General features: G+C 37.4%; 1 protein-coding gene across 9 annotated transcripts in view; it reads right to left on the reverse strand.

The window, feature by feature from the left end:
- Positions 1-15,025, reverse strand: part of NEK10 (NIMA related kinase 10) — a 211,086-nt gene that overhangs the window by 65,007 nt on the left and 131,054 nt on the right. For 8 of the 9 annotated variants that reach the window (XM_069088526.1, XM_069088523.1, XM_069088527.1 and 5 more), the window contains 3 exons: positions 14,311-14,440; positions 13,642-13,712; positions 9,394-9,607 (listed from right to left, as the gene is read on the reverse strand). In XM_069088526.1, the coding sequence (XP_068944627.1) occupies positions 9,394-9,607; positions 13,642-13,712; positions 14,311-14,440 (415 nt within the window). Of the gene's footprint in view, positions 1-1,999; positions 2,051-9,393; positions 9,608-13,641; positions 13,713-14,310; positions 14,441-15,025 lie in introns of all 9 variants that reach the window. The other variant, XM_069088522.1, reaches the window with a different exon arrangement.

Here is a 15,025-nt window from a genome sequence, read left to right on the forward strand (position 1 = left end):
GAGAACCAAGAGAGATCTGGCGCAATAGGGGGGATCCGAGCTAGATTTGGAGTCAGAGGGCCTGGGTTTGAAAACGAGCTACTGCCGACCCTGGCCATGGGCTTAACCTCCTTTAGCCTCAAATCTCAAACTTGTAAACTGAAAATTTTAAATTAGATGAGCTCTGTGGTTTCTTCCTGCTTAAATCTAGAATCCTAGCATCTAGAGGCCAAAGAAACCGAGGAAAGAAAGAGTAAGAGAAGTTTAAAGGGTCGGGAGGGAGGAAAGGAAAGTAACTGAGTTAATACTGTGTAGACTAAAATGTATTCTCCATAAATGAAGCATCTGGGCAGAAGTGGGGTTAACACAAAGCAGGTCAGTTTAGGGAGAGCAGAAGTCAGAGACAAGAGGAGGCCAGACTTGGACTCCACCTTGTCTTCATTTAAGATGAGAGAGAGTGGACTCTTCCATTGCTCATGTACCTGGGGAGCCATTAGAGCATGGGGTGAGTGCAGTTGATGGAAGGGACACGGGAGAAGAAGGAATAAGTCTCATCCTAGGAAGAGTTCTCATGACTAATGCTGAGAAGGATCATTCAAAGCAGGAGGAGGGAAAAGTAACAAGGGTTTCCTACCAGATTTTGTTGAGGGGTAGTAGACACTGGAGACTTCTCTTCTGAGAAATTTCTGTGTTTAGACACCTAACATCTAGGGTAGATACAGAGGTAGAGTAGACTGGCCTTGGGATAGGTAAGTGGTGAATATAATATAGGTCCTGACTGTGGCAGGACCGTGACTTGTGGAGAAAGAACGACTTCAACCACATGGCACTGTCTCCTTGGATGAATATTTCTGAGAGTTTGGATCATCAAAATGTCATTCCCCCCCAAAAAATACACCTCTAAACTTAAAAATATATACTGGGAAGGACAGAGAACACAAGAACTTTTCTAGAGCTAATAGATGAACAGGTTAAGAGGAATGAGAGCAAGGCCTTTTCATCCAGAATCCTTTTGTCCAGTTCTCATTCTAGAATAAGAAGGAAACAAGGAGAGGCATGAAGTCAATCAACACTTCTCACAAAAGGGGGACACAAATGAGTGTTACTCAGAGTTAGAAGAATGAATGGGATGGAGGTACAAAGAACTCTAAACTCTACTCTTATCTGGACTAGGAGAAGGGGGAGGGGTGCATACAGAAAAGTAACTTAAATAATCAAGGACCTTGGGATAGGGCATGAAAATGGGAGGAGGATAGAAAAAGCCTATGGAAGAAAACTGGGCTTCAAAGAGTGTAAGCAGGACTAAACACATGCACTGAATCCTTAAAAGAGAAGGGAAATCAATGGGAAAGAATGAAATGGAGGAAAATACAAATGTAATCCCCCCATGGAAGAGAATGCTAGAATGACTAAGATAAAACCCAAGAATATGTAACAGAAAAGAAACATTTAAAAACTAAATCTCTCTCTCTCTCTCTCTCTCTCTCTCTCTCTCTCTCTCACACACACACACACACACACACACACACACACACACCCCAAATGGCATAGTATCTAAAGTCAATAGGAAAAAATTACTAAAATATCAATAAGGCATAGTTAATAATACAATAATTGTAGGAACGTTAAATGTTCCTCTCTCAGAGATTTAAAAAAAAAATCTAATTCAAAAGACGAACCAGCAGAAAACCACAAAGCTGAATAGCCTATTTGAAAAAAATAGATATAAAGGACTCAAGAAATAATCTGAGATTTTAAAAATATACAATTGTTCGGTATGAATGGTACCTTTATAAAAACTTATTTTTTGCTAAGGTAAAAAGGAATTATGAACAAACATAAAAGGTAGCAATATTAAGCATATCCTTTATGGATTATGATACTATAAAATAATTTATATAGGAAACTAATAATAAAGACATAGGCTATAATGAATACTAATGAAATTTTTAACGAGTGGTTCAAAGAATGAAATAGAAACAATAACTATGAAAAAGAGAAAAACAAGGAGACAACATACCAAAATTTTTTGGATGCATCTAAAGCAGTCCTCAGAGGAAAAATTATGTCTCTAAAAACATAAAATAGTAACAAAAAAAAAGAAGGGATTAATGAACTTAGCATGAAGCATAAAAAAACCTAGAAAAATAAACAAATTAATAAACCCAAAACAAAAAATAATAAATTACACTGAAAAACAAAATTACAAAAACTATTGTAGAGTGTCTCATACTTAATTTAAACTATTAAAGCTTAAAACTGCACAATTCTTTTGCAATTTTTCTATTTTCTCTATAAATTATTTTAAAATGAGCACTCATTTAAAAACATAATTAATAAACCTTTAGTATACTCATCAAAAAGAAAGGAAAATAAAAAAATGAACATAGAGAAGAAATGTGACCAGAAATTGCTACACACAATGATATGTTACAACTAAGAAATGAAAAGAAATGGATAATTACCTACAAAAATATAAAATACACAAATAAAAGCAATAAATGTATTTCTTAAAATATCTAATCTCAAAAACCAAACATTGAGCAAACCATGAAGGAACTACCAACAGAGGTGGAGAGAGGCTTCAAGGAAGCAAGTCTGTATGAATTCAAAAATGAATTACATGAAACATTTAAAAAGCAAAGTAAACATACCTTTGTTATAAAATCTACTGTCAGTAACTGAGAAGGCCCTCTACTAAACTCTTTCGGAAACAAATTACACAACTGATACTCAAAATTCAGGGAGATGAAACAAAGAAATATAACTACAGACAAATCTCAGTAATGAATATTGATGCAAAAAATTTTTAAATTAAATTTTAACAAAGAGGCCAACACAGTATATCCAAAAAAAAATCAGTACAACTAAGTTAGATTTATACCAAGTATTCAAGTGCAATTCAATATTAAGAAACAATTAGAATAATTAACCAAACCATAAAAACTAAAAAGATGTGATTTCATCAATAATGAAAAAGTCTTTGATAAAAACAGTATTCATTAATGTAAAAGTCCCTAAAAATAGCAAAGACAACTAAAAATTTTAAAATTGTATAATTTTCAGATAAAATAGCTCCCATGAACTATTTTATATATTTTAGAAATGCTAAGTATGTACAATAAGACAGGAAAAATTACTAATATAAACACAAGCAAAGAATAGATTAAAATAGTTCTTATTTGCAGACAACAAAACCTCAGAGAATTAGCAAACCAAATAATCAAGAAGATTGATAATGTCAGTTCGGTCTGAACACACAATAAAATCAACCAAATCATCAGTATTCACATAAAACAGTGGCAAAATCATGAAGGAGGAAATAATAGAGAATTTTCATTGAGGATAATCCTAAAAACATCAAAAATACCTAGTAATTAACCTGGCCAGACATTCAGGGCATAAATAATTACAATAATGATCTACTCTTTACAGAAATAAAAAAGACAAATAATTGGAGGGATAGTCACTGTTCATGACTGGGCAGTGTCAATATAACAAAAATAAAGATGTCACATAAATGATGATATAGTGCTTAGAGGCAGACAAAATAATAAAAATTTATTAGGAGGAACAAAAGGTCTAGCCTGTTAAGGAAATTTTTTTTAAGAATAGGAATGAAAGGGGAATAGCACATACAGACCTTAAACCATATCATAAAATCATCATCATCACAACTCTTTGATACTGGTTTTAAAAGTTGAGAAATATACCAGTATAATAGACTAGATGACCAAGAACCCCAGTGTTCAATACACCAAAGAACATAAACTATTTAGGGAAGGTCTCCCCATTTGAAAAGAAGCTAAAGCAGACTGATAAAAATTAGGACATTATATCATAACATAGAAAATGTAATTTAAATATTAAAAATTACAACATAAATATCAATGGTGAATTTAAGGAGATATCTTTAAGAAATGTGACTAAGGAAATAAATATTAATCAATCAAGGGATAAAGGTGACCATAAGAGAGAAATTTTAATTAAATAAAATTAAATTTTTTTGTCAATGAAATCACTGATGCTAGAGCATAAGAGAAAGTGTTAAGTTCAAACAAACAAAAATACGCCAAATGTCTCTCACTAATGTCTAACATCTAAGAAAAAGAATTCCTTAACATATGTCTGTGTGTATGACCAAAAGTCAAAAGTGGTCAAAGGTTATGAATAAATACTTTTCAAAAGAAAAACTGCAAATTATCAACAACCATTTAAAGATCACTCTAATAGTTACATAACTGTGATGATGATGATGATGATAAGGTTATTAATAAATAAAGTGATAATTTTTAAATTCTGAAATTTTTATGCTAGACCCCTCAAAATGTCAAAGATGATAAAAGCCAGAAATCATCACTGTTAGCTGGGCTGTAGACACTTGGAGGTAAAGTTGTAAACTGGGAGTCCAGATTTCCTAGAAAACAATTTTTAACCCTGTGGGAAAAAGCGGATTAAATTGTTCTTGTCATTGACTCAGTGATTGTGCTATCAGGTATATATTTCAAGAAGGTCAAGGATGGGCAGAAAGAAAAAGTCCCAGGTATACCAAGGTATTTATAGCGGCACTTTTTATGTAAGCAAAAAGAAAAAAATATATATGAAATGGTATACAGGAAAGCAAGGAAAGATAGAATATAATCCACACTGATTACAATACTATAAATTCAAGTGGCAGGCCTGGGTGAGTGACCTCCAGGACCTAGCCTAGAATCTGGTAAGATGAGAACTGAAGCCACACCACAATTGGATGTGACCTTGGTTGAATCAATGTTCTGTAAGAACTGAGCTAATTCTGAGGTCCCTCTCCCAGAGAACAGAGTGGGAGAGAGATGCCCACTCCCAAACAAGGTCTTAGGGGAATTCTGTTATTGCTACAATTTCAATGTAAATATCCCAAACTCTCCTGGGAGAGCAAGCCAAAGCATTCCAGCTCTACAAGTAGCACGACCTAACAATGTACTTCTTCCATTGAGATCTGCTTGTCTTTGTGAAATATCATGTTTCTATGATGGTCATTAAAACCAAGCACTGAAATAAACTGAGCTTAGAAACAGCCCCACAAACTGCTATCTCAAAGTGCTAAATTGACGTTTTCAAAAATGATGAAGCACACTGCATTGCATTGCTTTTTGAAAAAATAAAACTTTAATAATATTTTAATGAGATCAAAAGAGTTTTGCACTGTTAATAAATAAAATAAAATGTGTATAATATCATTTATTTCATCATTATTTCAATCTTTTTAACTTCTATTTTTATGTGTGGTTTATAATGCATATATTAGAAGAGTAGAAAATTATACATGACAGTAGTATATGCATTTAGTTTATAAACATTTCTATATTTAATGTATAGTATGTAATATAGTCTATATTACCTATAATGTAATTCATATGTGTGCATTCTCAAATATTTTTTACTGATAGGGGTGCAGGGCCAAAACATGTTGGAGACCACAGCACTAGGAGACTGTTGCAAGGGTTGATGCAGCCCGAAGACTCCAAAACTTGGTGCCCCGTCCTCCGTTGAGGACATCTCTTTGCTCTTACTTAGGCGGATGATATCCAGACAAGATGTTTGGTCCCTCCCTAGGCTGCTTCTTGGACCTCTTGGGAGGTCCCTCCAGTCCTTATACTCCCAGGGCACAAGCTGGAGAACTGAGGGTCCCCACCACATCATGGGGGGTCACTGAGGAGCCCTGTTGTAGACTTTACAATGCTTCTTAAACTGTGGGTCACAAAAAATTTGGCAATGGTAAAAGGTTTCTGAACGTTCAATGATCAAAAGCTAATCCAAAATCCAATGTGTAATGACTCCAAGGTGTTTCTGGCAGGATTTGCCAGTGCTGCATTGCATAAATCCACTGAAGCCTTGCTTCTCAAGACACAGCATGTGCACTACGCACTGTGCATGCCCTCGGGCCAAGCAGCACCACTAAACCCTGCTGAAGCACTAGAAGGGGTCTGGAATGGAAAAAGTTTAAGAAGCCCTGGTGTAGAAGGCAGCCTAATGTACTTTTCTTTGACCAACATGCTATTCAAATGATCGATTAAACTAAAATTTGAGAGTGGGAAGCATATACTCTTGTGATAGAAAATATTTCAATTTTTCTTACCCATTATTGGTTTGGCACCACAATAGTTGGTGTAATTCAAAATGGGTCTCCTGTTTGGTAGTGAGAATTCGTGGAGTTTTACTGAACTACTGATGTCTCTGTCCCTTGGTTACTATTCATCACTGAATTTTATAATCCCATTATTTACATTAATGCTATAAACTGTTATGGGAGCACATTTCGTTGTATTTTTCTCTCAAATAAAACAATTATACTTTTAAGAACAAAAAGGGCATAACATTTTTACATCTGTAATTTTCAGACCAACAATAGAACAGATATCATTTTTTTTAATAGTAATCGGTTCCTGGTGAGCAGGGAATGCATATTACCAATTAACTACATACCCTTTGATGAAATTCAATCAATTATGTTTCTTTAAATTCTGTTCAAATTCAGGCTTTTATAATCCTGTTTTTTTCAACCCTTTTGCTAATATTCAATGATGCATGAAATGGAATATTATGTGAATACAAGTCAAGGATCCCACATTTATCGGTGCATTTAAAATTCAGCATAGAGGGAAGTAATTTTCTAACTCCATCTAGGCTTCATGGTTAATTGTACTCTGTAGTGAAATGGTGCTCATGTCTAAGTAAGTTTCGGTGCTGCTGACCACCTGAACCAGCTACCACCTCATGAATACATTACCCCCTTTAAAAGGTCATGAATAGAAAAGGGATGTGTTATATGTATGTGTGTGTGTGTGTGTGTGTGTGTGTATGCCCAGATGCAGTCAGGCACCCTGCTAGTTCAGGGTGAGTGTTGGAATGAAATGGGGCATTATTAAGTCATTTAACAATTTAAAAAGGAGATTTACTCAGCCATAGCATAAAGAAGTTATTCTGTAAAGATACTCCAGCCCTTAGCTTGGGTAGACATGGTCCTCCTGGCCTCCATATAGAAAACTCTAGTCAGCAGGGCAGGATATGGTGATTCAAGAGTCTTAGAACCTCAGCTGTCTGAAGGGTCTGGACTCCACAGCTGCTGTCTTTGGGTGTGCCTGCGCCTGGTCCTGGTTAGGGCATGTTAGGACCAAAGAATCCATACAACGGGACCAGGAAGACTAGAGGGTATGTGTACAATTGGCCATGATGAGGGAACACATGACCAAGGACATCATTGAAGAAGGTCTGAAGAAGGCACAGACCACTTTTCTGAACAGTATCCCAGGATAAGCCAGTTAATCAACAGGCATTTACTACAGAACTCGGTACGAACTGAGCTGAGGAAAGGCAAACACTTTCCATGGGGCAGACAGCACACATAAGAGGGCACAAGGAAGGCAGGTACAGAGCAGATGAAGATCATCCAGAAAGCACAGGATCTCGCTGAGCCCACCTTCAGGTGCCGGCTTGCCAACACTGTGCCGGCACAGTGGATACAACACTGGGCTCGGGCTCAGGAAGCCCTGAGTGTGCTGCCTCCCATGGAAACTTCCCAGCTGTATGACTCTGGACCAATCAATTAACCTTTGTCTGCCTCAGTCTCCTCCTCTGTAAAATGGGGATAATAACAGCACCCACCTCACAGGGCTGTTTTGAGGATCAGATGAGATACTCCATGACAAGTGCTTTTCCAAACCTTAAAGAGCTGCATAAACCACAGAGGTTATTGTTATTTTGCTGGGTAGGGCAGAACGTTGCCTTGCAGGCTCTCCTTCCACACAGCATCTCCCACTTATCTTCCCAAAGCAGACAAGAGATCTTAAAAGATTTAACAACACAGATAACTGTGAGTCACCATTCTGATTACTAATATCCTGAGAGGGATAAAATGGGGAGATAATAAGTCCTTGTCGATTGATTGATTGACATATGCTTGCAAAGTGTCTGGAGCCCTCATTGAGAATGTCCTGCAAGCAGACTGAAACTAGGGGTTAATTCCCTTAATGCTGCTAGTCAGGAACAGCACTGCACTCACTACATAATGCCCTAGAACACTGGAAAGCCTTCTAGAGAAGATCCATAACCATTTAAAAGAGTTATCTAGTGGACAGACGATTTCTATTACACAGACTCTGCTCTGCGGTTGAACAAACCGGTCTAGTCATTCACTGACCTTGGACAGAGCCTCCCTGTGGACAATGAGCTGGGCTGAGACAGGAAGAGGAAGCAGGCACTGGGTGAGATTGCACCTGGGAAATTCAGGGATGCTGAGCCTCTCCCCAAGCAGCTGTTTACAAACTCATTGTTCTGACGATGCTGTCATGACTGACTACAGCTAGTCATGGCCCACGGCGATCACCAAAGAATTAAAATGTGGGGCAGTGGAGACATGCTCAGGGAGTAGGAGAATAATGAATATGACCAATTAAGCATTTGCAAAGAAGAAACAACATAAAATATGTCCTCTCATAGTGATATCCAGATCATGCCCTAAAGTCTGCAAAGCACTTTACCCACATTATCTCACTGGACCCAAATGACAGCACTTTGAAGTATTACTCCAATTTAACTGATGGGGAAACTGATGCTATGAAATGCTCAAGTTGTTTGGCCATGGTCACACAGCCAGAAAGCATCAGAAATGCTGTCTGAACCCAGGTCCTCCAGTCTCCAAGCTCAGCAGGCTGTCCACCACTCCACACTACCACTACTCCATACTACCTCTCATACTATCATATTATCAGAAATAAGAGCAAGAAAGGAGGCTGACCCACCTCTGTAGCTACAGTCAAGAATTACCACTGGGCAGCACGTGTCCCATTGGTATCTGGACAAGAATACCTATCAAGGTCAAAATCAGAGTCTATCCACTAAATTCTTCATATATGACTGAAAGGTCAAGAAAGCTGTATGATATGGAAGGAAGTTGCACGAAGCTTGGAATCTCAGGACCCCAGTTCAAATCCTGGGCCTGTCATTTATTATTTATTCATTTTGAGGCAATTCACCAAATCCTCTCTGGGTCTCAGTTTTCTTATCTGTAAAACAAGAAGGCTGCTGGCCCCTGAGGTGCTTCTAGCTCTAAACCTACAATCCTATAATCTGAATGATCTACTAAGAAAAAAAGTCCATTTTTGAAACTTGCTACATTTACCAGCCAGTCCTTTATGGAAGGCAATTACAGCATTAAACTTATTTTTTAGAGTTGTTTCAATGCATTTATTTGTAGAGAGAATCTGATATTCTCAGAGTGCACAAATATATGTGCCACTGAATAATAATGAATCCCACTGTAAATAGGTTGACTAGTAATATCTTTCCAAAAGTTATTACAAGATAAATTGCAAAACTGATTTAGAAATGGCAACTGACACATTACGCACATCCCTCTCATCCAGAGTCACTTACATGAGATAAGATCGCCAGCTCATGATGACAAGTGACCGCGTTCCTGTTGGCTTCCATAAAATATCGCTGTGTGCGCCTCCTCTCCCGTTCCAGCTTCTTTTCTAAAGCGAGCTGGGAGGTGGACAAGCCATCCAAATACTTCATCATGACATCGGATATCATTGAGCTGACCTCCACCACATCCGGCCGTGCTTCTGCATCCGGAGTTAAGCATCTAAGAAAAGAGCTGTTGGTTACAGAATGATCCAGGCAATCGCCATCACCTCCCCTAGGGAGGCCCTCTGTTAATCACATCATGTGTCTTGTGCCTCCATATTTTAAGCAATATAGGCAAAAATGGGCTAAAATGAACACAACAAAAATAGTTTTGAAGGAGAAAAGCAGAGATAAATGGACACAATAAAGCTTCAGGACTGGAAATGATAAATGAGGCAGATGGTTCCAGGGGTTCATAGTGGTGATGGTGAGGGATCTGCAAGGTGGGCAGTTACAAGCAGGTAGACCATTCTCAGGACTCTTGAGCTCCATCTGGTTAAACCAGAAAGGTCCTTCTCCCTCCCCCACTGGTGGCCTCCCTGCACCCACACCCCACTAAGCCAAGTGCCCTGATTCTCCACATCTTAGTACAGATACTTGACAATCACAGCATATGCATACTTTCCAGTTATCCAATGGTGTAATTATCCTTCTACTGACAAGTCCATTATCGGTTGAGTTTTTAAATTCAGATCTTACTTCAGATCTTTACTTCAATTACTGAATAACATCAAACATATTTGAATATCTCCTAATATGTCCAAATCCCACATTTACTATTTTGTAACAAGAACCCCTGTGCACCCATCGTCTTTTTCCCAGAATCAAGGCATTGAAACTGATTTAGCTAACATATGGTTCCCTTTAGCTTCACAAATCTGAACAAAATTCTAATTCATCAGTTTTGTAATTGTTCTCCCTTCTGGACCACCACAGACAGTGTTTGATTTTTTAACTTTTTTTCAGAATTAAAAGGAGTTTTTTTTTATAAGTACGTCAAGATGGCGATGCATTAACGGGTTGGTCACTGGAGATCTGCCAATTTTTTAACGCTTAAGACACACAGTTTGCTTGATTCAAGGTATGTGAAGCAAGTATAGTGCTTCCTTCTAGCTCTGGGCCAATGGGATTATGCTGTGGTTATATAAGTGTTAGTGGGCTAACCTGACCCCCTCTTATTTTATAAAGTTAAGTGTGCAAATTTGTACATAGAAGAAGTATTGAAAGATTTTCCTTCAGTCTAGACAAATAAAGAAGAGTTTTGAGTTTCACTTTCTAATTTAAAAGTTATCCAATTCTTGCCTAAATGGCAAAGATGATGATTATAGTTTCCTGACTGCATGCTTGACCTGGTGCTGGGTAAAGAGATGCTGCCTCATCAAAAATGCCTCCTGTAAAAGTTCTCTTCGTTTTCCATTAATTATAGTTTTCTAAATTCTGAAATCTTAGACAGTACAAATTGGACCAGAATGCTCCTGGCCAACATGTTGGCATCAGGAAGCAGCTTTTTTTTTTCCTTAATTGAAAAAGCAATTGAAGCTAGCATTACTATCATTATAGACAGAGATACAAGACACTTAAAGTGGAATTCTATTTAGGTCATATTCTCCATGGAGTAATGCTTTTAAGAGCCAATCTTAGAAACAATTCAAGTTTGATTGAATGTGGTTTTTATCCTCAATGCACAGACTTAGAGATAGAATCTGCTTGCCTCTAATTCTCAAAACTTCAGAACTTTAGAAATGGACTGCCAGAAATATTTCTGCCGGGGGAACAAATTTAGCCCTATTTCTCTGAAGCAACTCCCTTCTCTGTCATTCTAAAGAAATATTCAAGATAATAGAATCCAGGAAAAAATACAAGTAATAATTGCATAGGATGAGAAGGGTTCCAACCTACAATGGTCAAATTGAGGTAAAATTCAGGACCTTTCCGGGTATCAGAATGCCCAGCAGGAACTTCACAGAGGGTAGACTATTGATTGGATTATCTGACCCAACTAAGAAGATTTAAGAAAGTAATCTGAGATTTACATGCGTGGGGGTGAGAGAAGAGCAAGGAGAGAGATCTCCCCTCTCACTGCACTTTGCAGTTTTGTTCTGGGAAGCCTCGTATGAAGAACTTAGTGGATGGAATGGTTTGGTGGAAGTGTCATCCAGTTTTGTTCATCACATTTTGGGGGCAATTTTTTTAATTCCACACTTTTGTGGCTTCTGTATTTTTCAAGATCTTCTTATCTTTAAAATGATCTGAAAAAATAATTTTGCTATTCGTGAATGCTTCCCCCCTAAAAAAATATCAGCAAACTTAGGTAACGAAGAACAGAGACAAAAGAATAAACTGATCTGAATATTTTGCACAGAAGTGGAAACATTTTTCCATGTTCTTTTATATGAACTGGCAAAGTAAACAGAAAGTAATATCCAACAAACTACAAAGGGGTAAAAATAGCGACCGAGGTGCCTGGCAGACTGGCGAGATTTATCTCCTTGCTCCCCCAGACTCTCTGAGGTTGCTAAGTTATTCTCCCACTTAGGAAAAAAAATATTCAAAAAAAGTGTCACAACAACAGAATATGAATGTGCATCCCATGTGCCAACAGGAGGGAAAGGAAAAAAAAGCAGACTTGAGGAGGGTGAACTTGGGGAGCTATCAAGGACAAGTCTGTGTAGAAAGGGAAAGTGGGAAGATACCAGGGCCAACTAGAGAAGCAGACAAACTTGATCTGGAGAAATCCATAGTGAAATCAAGAAGAATTCTAAAAGGAGAATAAGGGAGTCTGCCAGGAAATGGTATGGCCGAGGCCAGTGGTGCCAAACTCAAACAGAAATGGGGTCACTCATCCAGTCATAACAATCCCTGTGGGACGCATATCGACTTCGCTTTTAGATGCGATGTGATGTCTGCTTTGATACATTTTTGTTTGTCTTGTTAAAAAAATTTCCGAATTACATTTCTAGCTAGTTTGGACAGCAGTCAGCAGTGCTGTAGGCCTTACATCTGAACTCTTGGAACTAAGGTTCAAGAGTGTAAGAGCAACGTCATGGCAAAATCCCCACTATTCTCTACCTCCCCTCCTTATGCAAATGGTCGGACAGCTAGCTATAAGAAGAATGGAAATTATGAATGTATTTGTATACATATATGTACACATATACATACATGTATAGTATATATAATACATACATACACGTTATATATACACAAGCACATATGTAGATAGTATTGACATCTCTGGAGAATCTATTATCTACTTGTTTTAAAGAAGACTGGGCCAAAAGCAAATAATTCAATTCAGTAAACATTTATTAAGTGCCTACTGTGTGCAAGGCCAGAGAGAGACCCAGACAAACCATCTTAACTGTGACCAAGACAAAAGCAGCTAAAACATGTACAGAGCTTACTCTGCTGAGCACTGACAAATATCATCACATTTGACCCTCACAAAGCCTTGGAAGGGAGGTGCTATTATTTCCCTCTTTTAAAGCAAAGAACTAAAAACAAAATGGGTGCCCATCAAAGGGAAAGGCCGAACAAAACGAAGTGAGCCGTCCCATCTTAGCTGAGAGGGGCAGAGTTTTCAGACTTGGCCTATGTGCTGACCTGCTTTGCTTGATTATTCTTGTGTCTGATTGCTATGACACAAGGTTTCTTTGGGGAATAAGGAGGAGAGGAAAGAGCAGAGTGCCTGGTACACAGTAGGCCCTGAATAAATTATTTCGGACTGACTGAGTTAGTGGGTATTGATAGAGATGCAGCCAACAACAAACATTTATAAGACAATTAAAATGCACAGAGGAGAAAAGGAGAAGGTTTAAAAGAAACCAGGCAATTTAATGACCAGTGTGTTAAGCTACATGTGGGCTGTTATTAAAAGCAACTGATACATAACAAAGTAGAGTTTCATATACAATCTTGGTTTTTTGGTTCTTTGCATGCTGAAATACTGGTTTGTTGATGATTGCAAATTTCATAATACATAATTTTAAATTAAAAAAACTCAAATTAGTCAGATAACTGGGGTTGAATTGTAATTACTATTTTCAATAAATCAGTAGCTGACAGTATTCACCATTATGTGACATTAACAGTTTAAGCAAACCCTGCTCGCTTATTCATCATTTACCCATTAGTTTGGAAGGCTGTTGGGGGTGAGTCATCCCCTCGTGGTCTCTCTTTGTAAAAATCCGTGAAAATCCATAAGTATATTACCTGCTGATTATAACTGTCACTTTTTCAGAGTAGATTCCTTCTTGGACTGGTTCATATACTGCCTCTACTATCTGCAAAAGAAACAGAATGGTTAAAGGGAGCATATATTCCATCTTCTCTAATAAAATGCTCATATTTTTCTTTGGTGGGACATTTAAGACAACATGAAAGAATAATGAAGGTGAAGCAGTCAGGGATAATTAATACCACAAAATTTATATTACGCCGTGTTGTAATATATTTACATTAAATTACATTATATAATATAACATCATATTATATTAGATTACATCATATCATGCCGTACCACATCACACCTTATCAATAAATTACTTTGGATTGAACAAAACATCTGGAAATGCAGGTTATGGTATAATTAAGTTCAGACCTACATTAAAGTAGAATTTTAAGATGAACTGAATGTCAACATAATTTTCTAAATATAATTCGGGAGGCTGAATTTTTAAATTTAAATTATAGGGAGATATATTACAGCTGTCGGTGATATGTGGTTACTAGAAGATAGGAGAAAAGTCAGGATACCTTTATATTCAATTTAATCAGCCTCGTCTCTTGACAATCTCTTAAAATCACATGCATTCCTTTTAGAAGGAAAGCGCTAGCCCTCCAAGGAGCCCGAGATGAGTTAGTGCTGTTAAGTCTGCTTACTTTCGTTGCTAAGGAGAGCATGTTGGTACTGTAGAAGGGCGGGTTCAGCGTCGCCATCTGATAGAGGATGCAGCCTGCAGCCCAGATATCAGCCTTCTCCCCATAGGGCTCACTCTTCAAAACCTCAGGGCTAAGTCAAAACAAGTCAATAAACATATAAGAAGGATAAAATGATGCAAAACTGGACTGAATTTGCAGGATGTAAACAGAGAATGAAGAGACACATCTTTAAAATTTTGCGAGAAAACTAAGACACATATTCACTTAAAAATTATTCTCCCCTAGAATAACATTTTAGCATTTGAAGGCACTATACAATGTGTATACTTGCACAAGAAAAAAAGATTTTCCAATGTCTTACAATAGTATGATATCTAATAATGTGCCAAGAACCAAGCTTAAAGTTTAATTAGTAAATAAAAAATAAGTAATGATTTGCAAAGAGTTTCATTATGTCCACAGGCATCTGCAGCATCTCAATTGCAAAACTGACAATCCTCACATCAAAAGTTTCAAAGTTTTAGAACTTAATCTCTTCTTAAAATATAAATAAAAATTCAATATCCTCTTTAGAAAAAAAAAAGTTAGATCTATTTCAACTTACCAGCCATGCAAAGGGAAGAAGAAGAGAAGAGGAAGAGGGGGAAGGGGAAGGGATGAAGACAGAAAAAGAAGGAAGAAAGGGAAGAACAAGAGGGAAGGGAGAAGAGAGGGA

The sequence above is a fragment of the Petaurus breviceps genome, unplaced genomic scaffold (assembly GCF_028583685.1).
Source record: "Petaurus breviceps papuanus isolate PSGF00001 unplaced genomic scaffold, PetGlider_PUasm1.0 185, whole genome shotgun sequence".
NCBI lineage: Eukaryota > Metazoa > Chordata > Mammalia > Diprotodontia > Petauridae > Petaurus > Petaurus breviceps.